Source organism: Poromitra crassiceps (assembly GCF_964638095.1).
Source record: "Poromitra crassiceps genome assembly, chromosome: 7".
Taxonomy (NCBI): Eukaryota; Metazoa; Chordata; class Actinopteri; order Beryciformes; family Melamphaidae; genus Poromitra; species Poromitra crassiceps.
Window position 1 is genome coordinate 26831908 of NC_139628.1, and position 18772 is coordinate 26850679.

General features: G+C 43.1%; 1 protein-coding gene across 1 annotated transcript in view; it reads left to right on the forward strand.

Moving 5' to 3' along the window:
• Positions 1-18772, forward strand: part of LOC310779502 (uncharacterized protein) — a gene marked incomplete at its 5' end in the record, with an annotated part of 65145 nt that overhangs the window by 10526 nt on the left and 35847 nt on the right. The window contains 14 exons of the mRNA XM_083640033.1: positions 5-196; positions 302-355; positions 2930-2967; positions 3876-4621; positions 5089-5288; positions 5380-7102; positions 8832-8996; positions 9374-9408; positions 9605-9754; positions 10564-10692; positions 11845-11977; positions 12829-13044; positions 14075-14293; positions 17751-17969. Coding sequence (XP_083496159.1) covers positions 5-196; positions 302-355; positions 2930-2967; positions 3876-4621; positions 5089-5288; positions 5380-7102; positions 8832-8996; positions 9374-9408; positions 9605-9754; positions 10564-10692; positions 11845-11977; positions 12829-13044; positions 14075-14293; positions 17751-17969 — 4219 coding nt within the window. The remainder of the gene's footprint in view (positions 1-4; positions 197-301; positions 356-2929; positions 2968-3875; positions 4622-5088; positions 5289-5379; positions 7103-8831; positions 8997-9373; positions 9409-9604; positions 9755-10563; positions 10693-11844; positions 11978-12828; positions 13045-14074; positions 14294-17750; positions 17970-18772) is intronic.

Sequence of the window (18772 nt, forward strand, 5' to 3'; positions counted from 1 at the left end):
CAAGGAAAGACCACCCAAAAAAGAGGATAAGAAAGTGGACAAATCGGCAAAGAAGTCCCAGACGAATGCTGCACGGCCTCAACGCGAAAAGAAAGAAGACACAACCAAGAAACACGAGAGAACGGAGGCGAACCAAACGGCGATGACAATGTCAAGCGCTCTGGTGAACCTGGATGACACGGCCACAAAGGCTAAGGTAGCTGTGTGCGTGTGTTGAGTAATGGAACTAGCTGGTGAAATTTGACAATAACCAGTCTCACTCTTTTGCTCTCTCTTTCTCCCTCCTTCTCTCCATGTACAGCCCGCTAGGACAGTGCAGACTCAGGGGGGACAGAAAGAGACCAGAGAGTTACAGGTAATGGAAATCAGTCCAAAAGTGTAGGATAACATAACAAATTCAACAGACCTGTAGGATAACACAATAAATTCAAACGGACAGACTTTGATGATGTTCTCTCTATCTCTCTCCCTCCACATGCACAGCCCACTAGTAGGCCCTCTACCCAGGGCACACGCTTGGTGACGCTGCAGCATGCACAGCCCACTAGTAGGCCCTCTACCCAGGGCACACGCTTGGTGACGCTGCAGGGGATTCCTGATTCTGTGACTCACAAAGAAGTGGTCGTTGCTGTGGAACGATTCGGCAAAGCCATCACGGTTTTAGTGCAAAGGAACCAGCAAAGTGTGCGTGTCAATCCACCATCCATCAACTCTTCATATTTCTTACACAATAGAAAGGTTTTCACAAAAACCTCCGCTGAACATTGTTCCATCAAATGGCAAGATGGGCTATTTTAAATGTAGTCAGCAGAAGGTCCTGACAAATTTATTTATTTATTTACGACAGTTGTTAAAAATACACAATGAACAGATAAAAACCCATACACCAGTAATAAAATGCTTGAGTAATTAAAACACAATGAAGTCCAGGACTTGTTTCCATTGTGGTCCTCGTCCGTAATAAACAATCAGTGGTCGGCACAGCACGAGCCATCCAAGGTATAGAATAAAACGGCAATATCAACAATACACACCACACACAGAAACCAAAAACAACCAAGACATTACTCAATGCTTGGCTGTCAGCAGCTCATCAGACATCCCTTCACTGCTCTTTTAAAATGGTTGGCAGTGACAATTTCTTTAAAACGTCTAAGGGCCTGTGTCCACCTAGTGTCTTTTCCTCAGGTCCAGCGTCTTTTTTCAGTTCTTTCCAATGGGGGGAGAGCGTATGCGGGCGCACACGGACGTCTAGAGAAAGTGCGCAGCGCCCAGCATCTATTTTCACAGCGCTCCGGCGTTTTTGTGCGCCGGCTCCCAGCGCTCCCAGCTGAAAATATTTTAACTTTTCAGAAAGACGCTGGTGTCGGGTGCTCCTTTTCTGGCAGCTAATCCTATGGAGAAACTATCGCAACAGAGACAGAACGGCTCAATTGTGGGAGCAGATTGGCTAGACACTTAATATTTCTGGTGAGTGTTGTGCTTACTGCTTTTAATAACGTAGCCTACCTGTGTTGTTAGCTTGCTAGCTGTCAGCTATCAAGCTACTAACGCACTGAACTAACGTTAGTTTCAGACTGCTTCCTTGTATATTGTGCGCTGGGATCAGCGCTCCCCAGCGCACTCCCAGCGTTTAACAGTCGGAAAAAGATGCTAGGTGGACACAGGCCCTAAACCTACAGGGGACGAAATTAGTTTCACTAGCTCGAGTCGAGTACCCATGAGTATCACTGAATAGTTTAAAATATTTTTTTTAGGTAGTTGGGGGCGGAGCCAAACACTATTCTGTGTGTTAAGACCCACCTTCAAATGCCTGACCCTGCTCTCAATTGACAACCATTTTAGTTCTGTGAATTGGGAGTGGCCAACATGGGTACGAGAGGATAAGTTCAGCACAACTCTTATCAATTTATTTTGGGATGTCTGCAGTTTAGTTTTGATGTGCTTGGGGTTTACTGCTATACATGCATAGTCATAGTGGGGTTGCACTAAAGCCATGGACAGCAATTCCAGGGTCTTTGTGTCCAGAAAATTAGACTTTCTGACAAGATTTGTTTTTTTTGGTTGACTTTTGCTATGACTTTTAAGCCCGTCCTCTCCCCGGTGAGAGACTGGTTCAACTCACAGCCTAGATAAATAACACAGCTTTTTGTTGATACTGATACTACTGTCTCTCCAACCTTAACATTAAAACTGGGTGATCTACCCAATTTTACCTTGGTCCCAAAGAGAATAGACTCTCTCACCTACAGTAAGTGGAAAGAGAGCCTATTATCTGTGAGCCATTTACTTACATGCCCTGATCCTTATGTGAAACAACAAGGGCGGAGTCGTCCGCGTACAGAAAAAGGGGACAAGAACAAACAGCCTTCATGTAATTAACATCATGTAATTAAAGAGGTCCCAAAACACTTCCTTGGGGAACCCCACAGATGTTGAGTCTTACCCCTGACATGTCCCATTGACATCAACCTTCGGGCATCATTCCGATAGATACGATCTGATCCACTCTGTGGCAGAATTGTTAACCAAGTGCCTTCAATTTATAAAGTAGCATCCGATGATCAACAGTATCCAATGCTTTTTGCAGATCGAGTACAACCATTATAGTATAGTTATAGTAATGTGTGTCTGTGTCTGTGTGTGCAGGCCACTGTGTGTTTTCTCAGAAAGGAAGCCGCCGAGGCTTTTACCAGCTGCAAGAACTTCACCATTAAAGGATTTCCAATCAGTGTTAAGGTCAAACACACGCACTCTTCTTTCTTTCTTTCTTTCTTTCTTTCTTTCTTTCTTTCTTTCTTTCTTTCTTTCTTTCTTTCTTTCTTTCTTTCTGAGAAATATACAGTACATACTGTAAGTGGCATCTATTTGACAAGTTGCCAATATTCAAAATGTTCCAAACTACATATCTCTGTCGTTTTGTCTACAGGATAATTATTATAAGGAGCAGAAAAATGTTTCTGAGAAGTAAGTTTTTTTGTTTTGGTTCATTTTTTTTTGTATTACCCTGGCATTCCTTACCTTTTCCTATCTTGCTATTCACCTTATTCTTTGCCCACACATGGACGCTTCCGCATTACGTCATTCCGTAATAGTATTTCCGTTTTGACTTGCCAAAAACTCCGCAGGCAAGATGGCTGCGCACACTCCGCATCTAAACTGGCAGAATTACTCCGCCATAAACTAACATATCTTGGCCAATACGTATGTAACATGCAAAATAAAACAACCCGTAATATCTTAATTTTATGTAGAATGCAGAGGATATGTAACTGTTTAGTTAAACTTGCATTCCAGGAATATTGTGCTCTTAAGATGACGTTAGTGGAGTCGAGGCTGTTGCGTCCTGAAACCCACTAGCGTAACCTATGTGCGATTCGAAATAACGCATCCGAGATAGAAACGTTATGAATATAGCCACGTTATAAACAACAAACTAACGCTGGTGATCCGTATGGAAACAGTGTTACTCGAAATGGTTAAAAGTTATTATCAATTTGGTCATTCAGTGGCATTTTACTGCCATATAACATAACTAACTAGTGGCTAACCACAGAAGCCACAGAAGGCAACTAGCGCTGAACCGGAAGAACAAATACGTTTGCGTTGAACGCGGAAGAGAGAAAAAGTGGGCGTGGTGAATAAGGTGAATAGATGATCTCTAGGGATTGAAACTTAAATTGTACAATCCGATGTTACAGACAAGAACATTACATAGCATCAAAATTTGTAATATCTCAAGGTCTGTTATGTCAATGACATAAAATTAAGCGAGAAGCTTTTTTTCAAGCAAAAACATAAACCTTGGTCTTTGACTTGTGTATCGGCCTTTTTCTCCAATTTGATCCCCGCAGCTATCTGTCTCTTGTCCATAGAAAGCCTGTCCACACCACCACCCTCTCCAAATGTGACACCGAGAAATCCACAACCAGCACCACCACCATGAAAAACACCCTGCTTCCTACGCCTCAAACCAGCAGCACCACCACCACTAAAAAGACCCTGCCTCCTACACCTAAAACTATAAGGCCTCCTGTGTCTTTACCCACTGGCCTGAAAAAAACGCCACTGCCGACGGCCAAACACACGACCAATCAGAAGTTTTCTGCCAAAGCCTCAACTAAAGGTGCCGTGTCTCTCACTAAAGCAAAAGTCTCTGTGTCCAAAGCAGAAACCACCACAAGCAGGCAGACAACCAAAACGGGCAAGATCGCTGCGTTGGGAGCTGTGACAAAAGTAAAAACTCATGGAACAGCTGCTAAGACGAAGAGTTTGGGATCCAATTCCAAGGCTGCAGAATATCACCCTCATGTCCCTGATCGTAAACGAGAAACGGTGGTGAATCGGAGGAATCGGAAACCCGAGGAATCTGAAGCCAAGGGGAATTTTTCTCCCCGAAGCCAAGTTCCAACCAAACAACCCTGGAGAGCAGACCAGACCTCACAGCTGATCCAGAGGTCCACATCACTTCTCAAGAAAGACACAGACAAGAGAGTGCTTGACTCTGAAGCCTCCAAATTGTTCCCTATTCCGGTGATGAAAACATCAATAGACCGGCCGCCCTCCTATCTGCTCCGTGGCCTGAACCCCTACAACCTGGTGGTCCTCGGTAGCAACGATGGTAATGAAGCCCCGGATCAAAGTCAGTGGATCCTCCCCTGTCTGTGACTTACACACACACACACACACACACACACACACACACACACACACACACACACACACACACACACACACACACACACACACACACACAGATGCAAGGGATATAATTTTTTTTCCCCTAGTAGGATTTTACAATATAGTGCACTGTTATAATATCTGTGTGTAATATGCTGCAATATATGGTTGCCAACAGTCCAATTGCTAATTTTAATTCTCAACTGTAGGATTCTTCCTATTTGTGAGCCACAGATCTTTCTAGCAATGCAATATGCTTATAGAATGTAAACAACAATTTTTATAGATGTCATTACAAAGTGACAGTACTATACTATCAAATCTGGATGTAGAGCGTGTGAAATTGTGATGGTCAAGTGTCTCATTTGTGATTTACACATGACCGTCTTCTCGTCTTCGTCCCTCTAGCCGTCCCTCCAGCTGTCCCTCCAGCTGTCCCTCTAGCCGTCCCTCCAGCTGTCCCCCCTTCTGTTCACTCCCCGTCGCACCAGCATGACCTGGATGCCTTACTGGCCGAGCTAGCCAAGATGAAGTACTCCTGCTTCTCTTCCTCTGTCGTTTCTACCTCATCTTCATCAGCAAAGAAAGAGGTGGCGAGAAAGGCTAAGGTAGTGGTGTGTGTGTGCGTGTGTGTGTGTTAAATAATGACACTTGCTGGTGTAATTTGACAATAACCAGTCTCTCTCTCTGTCTCTCCAGGTGCTTAACTTTCTGGACGAGCATGGCACCCAGATCGCCAAATTGGCCATTTTGCAGACCAGGAGAAACAAGGAGATGGGGAGTGGGCCCACTGACCCATGCGTCATTTTCAAGTTGATGATGTCTGCACGCTTTAGGGGAGAATACGCTGAACCTATGGAGCCAGAATTGGGAGAAATTCAAGATGAGGCGGCAGAACTCATGGAAATAGGAAGTGGTCTTAAGGGCAAAGGAGCAGTACTGAAAAGTGCTGACATTGCACCTGAAATGCCAGCAGACAAATCCAAAGACAGTCAACCCCAAACCACCAAATCAAACATCTCTCCACCTGAGTGCCCCACACCTCTGCCCACGGCCACACAAAGTAAACCCGGAAGTTTGGACGTCAAGCCTCAGATCCCCCAAACCGCTACCAAAATTCCTGAAACTAACGTCAAAGCTTCAGCCCCCAAGGCACTGCAGAATGTCTTACCAAAATCAGACTTGGCAGTAAAAACCCCAGAGACAAAAAGGGACTCTTCTGTCCCCAAGGCACTGCAGAACGTCTTACCAAAATCAGACTCGGCAGTAAAAATCCCAGAGACAAAAAGTGACTCTTCTGTCCCCAAGGCACTGCAGAATGTCTTACCAAAATCAGACTTGGCAGTAAAAATGCCGGAGACAAAAAAAGAGTCTTCTGTCCCCAAGACACTGCAGAACGTTTTACCAAAATCTGACTCGGCAGTAAAAATCCCAGAGACAAAAAGGGACTCTTCTGCTCCCAAGGCACTGCAGAATGTCTTACCAAAATCAGACTTGGCAGTAAAAATGCCTGAGACAAAAAAAGAGTCTTCTGTCCCCAAGACACTGCAGAACGTTTTACCAAAATCAGACTCGGCAGTAAAAATCCCAGAGACAAAAAGGGACTCTTCTGCTCCCAAGGCACTGCAGAACGTCTTACCAAAATCAGACTCAGCAGTAAAAATCCCAGAGACAAAAAAAGAGTCTTCTGCTCCCAAGGCACTGCAGAGTGTCTTACCAAAATCAGACTCAGCAGTAAAAATCCCAGAGACAAAAAGGGACTCTTCTGCTCCCAAGGCACTGCAGAATGTCTTACCAAAATCAGACTTGGCAGTAAAAATGCCGGAGACAAAAAAAGAGTCTTCTGTCCCCAAGACACTGCAGAACGTTTTACCAAAATCAGACTCGGCAGTAAAAATCCCAGAGACAAAAAGGGACTCTTCTGCTCCCAAGGCACTGCAGAACGTCTTACCAAAATCAGACTCAGCAGTAAAAATCCCAGAGACAAAAAAAGAGTCTTCTGCTCCCAAGGCACTGCAGAACGTCTTACCAAAATCAGACTCAGCAGTAAAAATCCCAGAGACAAAAAGGGACTCTTCTGCTCCCAAGGCACTGCAGAATGTCTTACCGAAATCAGTCTTGGCAGTAAAAATGCCGGAGACAAAAAAAGAGTCTTCTGTCCCCAAGACACTGCAGAACGTTTTACCAAAATCTGACTCTGCAGTAAAAATGCCGGAGACAAAAAAAGAGTCTTCTGTCCCCAAGACACTGCAGAACGTCTTACCAAAATCGGACTCGGCAGTAAAAATGCCAGAGACAAAAAGGGAGTCTTTGGGAAGCGAGCAACGAGGAACGGGGAGCCCGGCCGAAGCAGCTGTGGAGGAAATGCCACAAGAGTCGAGTGATAAGGGGTTGAAGTTGGAGGCAACAACACCGCAGAAAGGTACGTTTAGACCATTTGATGCAGGGCTGAAGTGAGGGATAGATGAAGTACATTGCATTCAAAGTATCTAAATGGCGTAGATAGGCTTGGGTGATTTCCCTCAAATGTCATCAAATTTCGACTTCTATCAAATTTATAGGCTGCTAAAAATGGCAGGGGGGGGAATGTTCAATATCACAGAAAATATTACAATATTCCTGTAAAAATAGAGACAAGAGCACATCACTATTAAGATGTGGGAGTGTGTGACTCAAGCGGCAACCTCCTGTGCTGAAAAAATGAAGCCAACATGGAAATGCCCAAAACTGCAGATTGTCGAATGGCCACTTGAGGCCAAAAGATAGTCATTCCCCATAGACCGCTATGTTAAAATGCCCATACAGCAGAAATACATATTTTTGGTACAAAAAACGGTTTTGGTATATAGCTAGTTTCCCCATTCATGATAACTCTATGGGGGTGATTTTTTTAAAATATACATCTTACACTTTTATACTTGCAAAGATAAGCTCTGCCATTGGTGCCGACCACTTCAGTTGGAGCGGAAGGGAAATCCCTTTACGCTCCCTGCGTGTCGCTCTCAAATGCCTCTGCCGACTGCCGCTGTGAAACAACAATGCTAGCTAGCAAGCTAGCAACCTACATGCTGAAAATGGCAAGTTTTCACAAAGATTTTGATTGTGCAATACATCAGGCCTGCTGGGTACGTTCAGTTGATGATTTTCAAGACTCCTACCAGCACAGGAGAGAGTCTGGCAAGCAAGACTAATAGGCTGCTAACAATGGCAGTGTGGTAATGTTCAATATCTCAGAAAATATTGCAATATTCCTGTCAACATCGTGATATTTAATATTTTTCCCAATTTCCCCTTTGGGATCAATACAGTTTTTCTCATTATGTAGCGTAGGTGTATGTGGTGTTCATGGAAAATGTGCATGTCATGCAGTAATGTAATTTATTTTTCCTTTTGAATTATGTATTTTTACATTATTACCCCATTTACTTTAGTAATTTCATAATCTAATATATAATTATATTTAATGAAAAAAAAGTAATCTTGTGATTCTACCCTGTAGAGCAGGGGTGGCCAAACTTTTTTGGTTGTGGGCCGCATACAGAAAAATATAAGGAGTCGCGGGCCAAACAATATTAAGCGCGGCAGTTTTCGCGGCAAAAACATTGGACCAGAAAACCCTTGTGCCATCAAAAATTGAATTTCTACCTAAATAAATATATGACACATAGTTAATTGATGCGCTCACCTATTACAATGGGTATTTCTGTATGTTATCAAATTTTCTTTTCCTGTGCCAACAGGTTAAGACAGAGATAATTTAACATAACATTAGTATTAAACATTAATTCATTTTTTTTTTTTTTTTTTTTTTTAATAAATAGACCATGTCAGGGTGCCCAAGTATAACCCATTTTCAATGGTTTTAAATTGAAAAAACGAAATGGGAGGAATCCGTTTTTGTGTTTTTGTATTTCCGTTTTTTCCCCCGTTTTCGTTTTCGTTTTCCGTTTTAAACTTTGAAACAGAAAAACGGAAAAACGTTTTTAGCAATTTTTTTTTTTTTTTTTTTTTTTCTAAATTCATGGCGGGCCACTTAAAAACGGGCAGCGGGCCGCAGTTGGCCCGCGGGCCGTAGTTTGGCCACCTCTGCTGTAGAGACTAGCTTTCAAAATCCCTTCCTTAAATGTCCTTAACTTAACTTTGGTTTGAAGATGCGGCGACGGCAAGGAAGTCTGAAATTGAAGCTGGATTGATGGCGGTCACCTCCAACACTGGGGGCGTGGAAGTCTCCGCTGTGTCTGCTGAAGTACCGCAGAGCGCCAACAAAACACCGCCGACAGCATTGAAAACCCAAACTCTAGGTGTTAGGACAATAAGTAAGATATTTTAGTGTCCCTTGGTGGTCCAAATGTTATTTATTTTATTTCATCCTTCCCGATGAATACAAATCTTGGGGAAAGGCTGAATAATTGTAATTTGGGGGATATTTATTTCGATATGAAAATGGTCAAATGTTAAGATGGTGAATATGGATGCAGAATGTCAACTCTAAGCCAAGTGTATTGCTATCAGCCTTCGAAAACTCATTTCATTTGAACTCTAGTGTGTGTGTGTGTGTGTGTGGAGAGCATCACTATGCAGATGTGTGAACGTGATTGTCATGATTGTTAGTTAGATAGTTACCTCTCTTCTCTCTTTCCTGTTAATCTCTCTATCTCTCTCACTCGCTCTCTACCCGCTCTGTCTTTCACAGAATGCCTCGGTACGGAGTCCCTGACCAGGCGTCAGGTAGGTTTCCTCACATCACTTGCATACTGTACATCTACAAACTGATATCCATACATGTGTAATGTGAAATACATCTGTCTGCGTGCTGTGGCTTTGACTCGAGTCAGAGTCTGTCTATGAAAGGAGCTGTCAGCCTAAGAATGTAACCCAATGTGCTTTGTTGCTTTTGTCTTTCTCTGTGTCTCGGTTTTCCCAGTTCATACAGCGTAACCTGAGGCACATGCTGTTAACCAACTTGCCGCGGTGCTTTGACAGCTACAAAGCGGGCGACATCGCCAAACTGCTGATGCCGTTTGCATTCGTTAATATTGCAAAGAAAATCATAATTGTCCCTGAAAGTTGCACGGTAAGAACCTGCTTTTTTTTCTTTATCCCATATTTTGATGCTTTTTGTTTCTTTTCTTCTTCTTTTTTGCCCACCATGGTGATGAAATCGTGGCCGGAATATGTATTTTGTCTTTTGATCTTCGCTTTCCATTGCACATGATATTAGCACTGAAAGATATTGATTATTTGAGAGTATTGCAATTGCACTTTAAACTGCAATTCAAGAAAAATGAAAGAAAATGATTCAGTTGATTATTAGTCTCGCTGGCCACTGGCCAGCCTCCTCTCCCTTCCGTCCGAGGAGTCTGGCGCCACAGGTCTCCTTAACTGGGATAAACCCTCCCCTGCTCTACTCTGCTCTCCCATTGGAGGCGTCTGTTTCAGACGCTGCCGGATTTCCGCTCCCCGCTTAAGAAGCTCTGTCATTGGCTCCGACCATGTCAATCAGAGTGACGTCCGCTCCCTCCTCCCTGTGTGTTGCTGTAAATAGTCCCCTGCCGCCTCAGGGAAAACAACGCTAACTAGCTAGCAAGCTAACGGCAGAAACCTACATGCTAGCTCGTTGCTACACGCTGAAAACAGCAAGTTGGATTCTTTGAAACTATTTTCCAAGGGCACTGCCGCTAAGCGCCCCCCATCGCAATCCCACTATAGAGACCTGCGGCGCCAGACTCCTCGGACGGAAGGGAGAGGAGGCTGGCCAGCGAGACTAGTTGATTATTGATTCTGTGTTGAATTCTACCAGGCTCCGATTTGACAATAATATACTGATCTCTAAAAACATTTTAAAGATGACTCTGGTTTGTGTTTGGCTGCTTTTTCTTCCAGGCCGTCGTCGAGATGCCGACTGGAGCAAGGTTGTTTGACTTGCAGCTGCATGTTAAGAAAAGTCCTCTGCTGTTCAAAGGGTCGACGCTCGGCTTAGATGTAGTGGCCGAAGACATCGATATGGCAATGGTAAAAACACACACACACACACACACACACACATACACACTATATAGAGCCGTACATGGCAGAGGACACACACACATACACACTATATAGAGCTGTACATGGCAGAGGACACACACACATACACACTATATAGAGCCATACATGGCAGAAGACACACACACACACACTATATACAGTATAGCCGTACATGGCAGAAGACACACACACACACACTATATAGAGCCGTACATGGCAGAGAACACACACACACACACATACACACTATATAGAGCCGTACATGGCAGAGGACACACACATACACATGCACACTATATAGAGCCGTACATGGCAGAGGACAGACACATACACACTATATAGAGCCGTACATGGCAGAGGACACACACACATACACACTATATAGAGCCGTACATGGCAGAGGACACACACATACATTAGGGCTGTGAATCTTCACTGGCCTCACGATTCGATTCGATTACGATTCAGAGGGATACGATTCGATTCAATAACGATTATTGATGCATCTCGATGCATCTTAAATCGATGCATCACTTTTTTCCCTGAATACATGATTTTTTTTCTCACTTTTTTGTCTCACTGTGTGGCTACTTTTAAAATAAAAGTGCATTTAGAATTGCATTGTATTATGATCCATAATTAAAATAAACAACTGCATGTACTTCCATTATATTTTATTTGATTACCGTATATATATATTTTTTATTTTTTTTTAAATACGGTAATCGATTTTTGATATTTGTGAATTGATGCAGAATCGTGCAGGTCCGCATCGCGATGCATCTTATAATCGATTATTTTTGACACCCCTAACATACACACACTATATAGAGCCGTACATGGCAGAGGACACACACACACACACACACACACACACTATATAGAGCCGTACATGGCAGAGGTGGGACTTGAGTCAGCCTCAGTTTTAATCACTTTAGACTTGACTTTGATTTGTACTTTGATGACTTGAAAATGTTTCTAAATGTGTTTCATCTTGATCTTGTGTTTGTGGTAACTTACTTAGATTGAAAGTGATGAGATTTGTTCCAGCAGAAGCTTGATTTCTGAATTTGTATTGGATGACTGAATTTAAATTCTGTTTTCTGAATTTGTATGGAATGATTGAATTGATTAAAGTTGGCCAAGGTACCGCAGAGCGCCACACCGACACTGGTGACCAACCAGCAACCGCTCGCGGCCACGTCTGGTTCGGATGCAGTTACCACGGTGACAGCATTGAAAACCCCAACTCTGCCTCCCAGGCCAATAAGTAAGAGATTAGTGTCTGCGTGTGCGCGCGCTTATGCATTGGGCTGATATTGACCTATATTGAAAATTAGTGTTAGTGTCCCTTGATGGTCCAAATGTTATTTCAAATTATGTTTATTTTTTTCCACCCCGATTAATACAAATCTTGGGGAAACACTGAATAATTGTAATTTTAGGGATATTCTTTTCATTTGAAATTGTCAAATGTTAAGATCGTATTGCTATCAGCCTTCAAAAACTCATTTGGTGCTGAAAAATTAAGCCTATGTGGAAATGCCCAAAACAGTTGCAGTTCCTCCAATGGCCTCTTGAGGCTGGCTCAAAAGAGAGTCATTCCCCATAGACCCCAATGTTAAAATGCCCAACTTTACTTCAGAAATAAACATGTTTACAGCCTTGTACAAAAAAAATAATCTATAGCTAATTTTCCCATTCATGAAAACTGTACAGGGCTGAATTTGTATTTAACCTGCTCTCAAATGCCAATCGCCTGTTTATACTTTCAAATTACATAACATTTCTACTTCCATCATGGGGGGTGATGTTCAATATCGCAGAAAATATTGCAATATTCCTGATAACAGTGTGATATTTGATATTATCAATTATTGGCCCATGCTTAGGTTTATGTGGTGTTTGTGGAAAATGTGTGTCACATGCGGTAATGAAATTTATTTTTCCTTTTGAATGGTGTAATTTTACATTATACGCTATGTACTTTAGTAATTTCATAATGAAATATATATATATATTTTTTTAATGAAAATGAAAAGTAATCTCGTGATTCTACCCTGTGGAGAGTAACTTTCAAAATCCCTTCCTTAAATGTCCTTAAATTCACTTTGTTTGAAGATGCGGCAACAGCAAGTGAGTCTAAAATGGAAGCTGAATCGACAACGGTCACCTCCAACACTGTGGGCGAAGACTCTGCTGTGTCTGCTGAAGTACCAGAGAGTGTTACCAAGACACCACTGACCCACCAGCAACCGCTAGCGCCCACGTCTGGTTCAGATGTCGTTACCACGGCGACGGCATTGAAAACCCAAACTATAGGTGCCGGACCAATAAGTAAGAGATTTTAGTGTCCCTTGAAGGTTCAAATGTTATTTCAAAATATGATTTGTCTTTCTCCACAGAGATGAATAAAACTCTTAGGGAAACGCAGAATAATTGTAATTTTGGGGATATTTATTTTGACATGAAAATTGTCAAAATGTTGCACTAGCGCCTCCTCTGGTCGGTCGGGCATCTGTTCGGGGGGGAAGGGAACTGGTGGGAATAGCGTGATCCTCCCATGTGCTACGTCCTACCAGTGAAGCTCCCGCTGTCAGGTGAAAACTAGAAGCGGCTGGCAACTGCGCATATTTTGGAGGAAGCATGGTGCTAGTCTTGGCTCTGCTCAGATCGGCAGAGGGTGCAGCAGCGACCGGGGCAACAAAGGGGGAAATTGGCCAATTAGGGTGAAAATGGGAGGGAAATCGGAAAGACATAATAAATCAAATTTGTCAAAATGTTAAGATGGTGAATATGGACACAAAATGTCAACTCTAAGCTAAGTGTATTGCTATCAGCCTTCAAAAACTCATATTATTGTAGTTATAGTGTGTGTGTTTGGACAAGAACGCATCACTATAAAGATGTGTTAACCAAGTGGCAACCTCCAGTGTTGAAAAATGAAGGCGACGCGGAAATCCCAAATTCTGCAGTTCCTCGAATGGCCACTTGAGGCTGCCTCCAAAAGAGTCATTCCCCATAGACTCCCATGTTAATGTCCAACTTCACAGATATAGACATGTTAACAGCCTGGTACAAAAGAGGGTTTTGGTCTCTAGCTAATTTCCCTGTTCTGTACGAGGTACACGAGGAACTGTACGACGGGGTGAATTTGTATATAACTCACCCGTTTATACTTTAAAATTACATATAATTTCTACTCTTACATCAAATGTATATGCTGCTAACAATGGCAGGGGGTGATGTTCAATATCGCTATAATCTTGTGAACATTGTGATATTTGACATGATCAATTGTTGGCCCAATCTTATGTGTATATGTGGTGTTTATCCTTCCTTAAACATCCTTAACTTTGGTTTGAAGATGCGGCGACACCGAAGGAGTCTGAAATGGAAACCGAATCGACGGCGGTCACCTCCAACACTGTGGTCGAAGACTCCGCTGCGTCTGTCGCCGAAGTACCAGAGAGCGCCACCAAGACACCGCTGACCGAACAGCAACCGCTAGCGTCCACATCTGGTCCGGATGCCGTCTCCACGGCGACAGTATTGAAACCCCAACCTCTGCGCCTCAGACCAATAAGTAAGAGATTAGAGAGTGTGTGTGTGTGTGTGTGTCTGCTCGTGCATTGGTCCAATATTGCTTTTTATTATAAAAAACTGTTGAGTCAGTCAGTGTGCGTTTCAGTGGAGAGTTCCAAATGTTATTTCAAATTCGTATTATTTCCCCCCCACCCCAATTAATAAAAATCTTAAGGAAACGCTGAGTAATTGTAATTTTGTGGATGGGGATATTTTTTATGCGTCTGCCGGCGATGGCCGTGGCCGGAGGCATTATGTTTTCGGGTTGTTAGTGTTGGAACTAGACATGAACTGTGGACTCATGTCCGTTGAATCAGGTCTGGGCATGCCTTCCAGACGAGAGGCATTGTTGTTTCCACACATGAGGAAAACCTCCGGTGTAGAGAGTGGGGGGGTGACATATTCTGAGGGAGTCGCAGTGTTTAACTTAACACATTGAGTGCCAGCGACGCCAAATGGCGTCAGGAGAAATTTACCGTAGGCTGCCAGCGACGCCAAATGGCGTCAATAACTCCAAATTCATATTTTGACGGGGGGATGTCGATCTAAGCCTCTTACATCGCCTCTTACAATATGGGAGCTATTGAATGTGTCTAACCTATTTTACAGAACCCTTAGGTGGCGACAGTGCCCTCCCGATTAGACAAAGGCCAGGAGAAAAGAGAGAAGAAGTCATGAGGAAACGGAATACGGAAATCGCATCGATATGCTTGAAGCATAACATTAGCTGTGCCTGTGAACAGCAGTCATCTGCTGCCACAATTGAGCCCCATCCGTGTCCGCTGCGATAGTCCATCCATATGATTTAGTTGCCGACACGGCGACACCAGCGTCTTTCTGAAAAGTTACATTATTCTCAGCTGGGAGCCGAGGACACGCTGTAAAAAAGCGGGGGGATGCAGGCAGCGGACTTTTCAGTGCAGATCAAACTCAGAGCAAACCGCAGCAGAGACACTCGACTCCTCCCACCACGGAGGAGGAGGGGGGTGGGGCACGCAGGGCACTACACAGCATACAACCATTGACAGTACACACACACCCAGGCAGCAGCAGGCTCGATGTTGGCCTATGTTTACATAAAGTTGTCTTGATTTCCAACTATTTTGAAGGTCCATGTGAAGAAGATAAAACAGTGCAGGACATGTTGTGTTTTGAATATTGTTATTATGTTACACATCAAATGAAAGCTTTCAATGTGTAGTTTCATAAAAATAAAAAAAAAGGTGATATCTTGTTTCCCTATGTAAATAGAGACTTCAATATCCAGCATGACCCCATGAAAGTGAACATTTTGATGTTAGACCAAGCTGTTTACTAATATTTGTAGAAAATAAACTAAACATTCTTTTGACATACTTTTTCCCGCAGGTAAACTAGACATTCTAACCTTTCATTTCAGCTATAGCATTTTGTTCAACTCAAAGCAGAATTCATTCTGTCGCCTTTCTAACATAAAGATGTGATTATCTCAGAAACTAATTTCAGCATGCTCTTTTCGGTCGAAAACAGTCTTTTTCAGAGGGGTGTATTTCCAAAATGGAACGGTTTATAAACACAGTTTTTTTTTTTAATGAAACAGAAGGGTTCAAAGTTTCATTGAGGCTATTGGTTGTCCATATAAGAGGAACACAAAAAATGATATGGCTATATTAAAATGCATTGCGGCCTATGTGGCACAGTACAGCAACCTTTTGCCCAAGGGCCGTGGCACTCAAAGTGTTAAGTGGCTTTTAAACATGAAATCTGGATCATGTCTGGCTAGCCAGAACAGGATATTTTCCGGTTTTACCTTTTTAAACATGAGGGGTCTTTGTTTAGAAACAACTGGATATGAGCCGTTTTTTTTGCCAGTGGGCGGGGGGTGCGGTAGCATGTATCGATAACAAGAAATGTGATAGGAAACAGCTTTAGCGAATATGTAACCAAACTCCATTCAAAAACATGCCGTTTTAACAGAGGGTCCATTCCTTGCATTGTGCTAAAAATGAGCGCAGTCAAAATAGTGGTCGCACCGTCGTCAATCACTGTGGGTGATTTATTTTACAAGTGGCATTCAAGTCATATCTGACTACCGTAGTTTTAAATTTATTTCTCCCCACAAAAGTTAGGCTAGGCCTATAATGTCTCGATATAGGCTATCAGTCAGTCAGCTCCTATCCTCTCCGCAGTGTGGACGCACAGTCACACAACACTGCCTGCCTCACACAATAGAATTGGCTGCATCCAACTCGAGAAAACTTCTCAGAAGAGACTAACACTAACAAATCTGGAGACTTTTTCTGACATGGGAATGATGGGATTATTACCAGCAAGTAGCAGTAAAAGCAGGCAATGACGATAGCTGGGTAAGTCCCGCTAGCATCGATGCTAAGTTAGCAAAGTAGCCTACAGCAAGAGCGCAGCTGAAGCTAATTAATATGGACATCTATAATATATATAGCCATGTGCTTGCGCGATGACATCATGTATTGGCGATGTCAAAGGGTGGCGATTGACGATCTGACTGAGGTCAAGATCGCGCAACTCTAGTAGGCTATCATCTCTATTGTTGCATTTTTAAACTGGCAGATGGGGGATTCAACTTTTAGTTGTTTACTCACCTAAATTGGCTCTCTTCCAAATAATGCAGCCACGTAACTAACGCTATGTCCATTCATGAAAATAATGATGGGACATTAATGGTTTGTAAAGTGACACCACGTGCCCACTCACATACCAGCTAGATGATCTGGATCATGAGCTGCCAAAGTTAAACAGCACCCGCTTTTGCGCGAATGCGGATGTTACACGGGACCGAGATGAATAAGATACGGACTCGCGGGAGTGCGCGTACGCCGGCTAATTGTTGTTTAACATGCAGGCCAACCGGCTAGGAGCGGGTTATAATACGGATTCCACTGCATGTTAAGAAGTGGCTTTAATGTGATTAATGGGAGACACTTTCTTTACATTTTTCAATGTAGACTACATCAGAGAGCTATTTCAAAGAGCAGTTCTTCTCCACTCTATGAAATCGCCTTCAATGCATTATTCTGCCAATAGGGATTCTAGCCTGTTTAAAACCTTATGGATCCGTGATGGTTTTAACCAGGCTAGATAACGGGTTAGAAAACGTGGCGTGGCCATGTGCCAAAAAGTGAGCCGTTTGTGATGTATCCTGTATCCCATCCCACCAACTCCATAAGACATGCCTCCATATATATTCTTTCGCTATTTCCAATCCATATCTGTCTCGCTAGCTCTCTCTCCCTCTCTCTGAACGCAGTCATTCCTTTCGAACTATGCATTTTTACATTATTACCTTATGTACTTTAGCAATTTAATTTCATTATGTAATCTAGATATAATTATATTTGATGAAAAAGCAAATAATCTTGCGATTCTACCATTCTACCCTGTTGGAGACTAGCTTTCAAAATCCCTTGCTTAAATGTCCTTAAATTCACTTTGGTTTGAAGATGCGACGGCGGCAGCGAAGGAGCCTGAAACGGAAGCTGAATCGATGGCGGTCACCTCCAGCGCTGTGAGCGAAGACTCTGCTGTGTCTGCTGAAGTACCACAGAGTGTTACCAAGACACCGCTGACCCACCAGCAACCGCTAGCATCCACGTCTGGTTCAGATGTCGTTACCACGGCGACAGCATTGAAAACCAAACCTCTGCGTCTCAGGCCAATAAGTAAGAGATTAGAGAGGCTGTGTGTGTGTGTGTGTGTGTGTGTGTGTGTGACTCCCAATATTTGATTGCACTATTAATGTTTATGTCCTTTGCATACTTGTATTTATGTGGAAATTATTCAAATGTGTGTGTTTGTGTAGGGCCGATATTGGCTTTTTGTTATTCAAAATTGGTGAGTCAGCCAGTGTGGGTTTCAGTGGAGAGTTGTAGTGTCCCCTGATGGTCAAACTTTTCAAATTATTTATTTTTATCCACCCCAAATAATAAAAATCGTAGAGAAACCGCTGAATAATTGTAATTTTGGGGATGGGGATATTTTTTTATAGCCGTGGCCGGAGGCATTATGGTTTCGGGTTGTCCATCAGTCCGTACGTACGTCCTTCCGATGCTCGTTAGTGTGATATCTCAGGAATGCCATGGCAGAATCTCTTCAAATTTGGCTCAAATGTCCACTTGGACTCAAGGATGAAAGTGATTCGATTTTGGTGGTCAAAGGTCAAGGTCACTGTGACCTCACAATCGCCCTTTCCATGCTCGTTAACACAATATCTCAGGAACGCCTTGATGGAATTTCCTCAAATTTGGGTCAAACATCCACTTGGACTCAAGGATGAACCGATTCGATGTTGGTGGTCAAAGTTCAAGGTCACTGTGACCTCACGTCCGTCAGTACCATCAAGGAAGCGGCGGGGCTAGGTAAAGAAGGCCATAGCCAGGCCATAGGTCATAGAGAGTTGGGGTTGTGGCCTCAGTGGCCTTGTGGTCTGAGTGTCCGCCCTGAGACTGGGAGGTCGTGAGTTCGA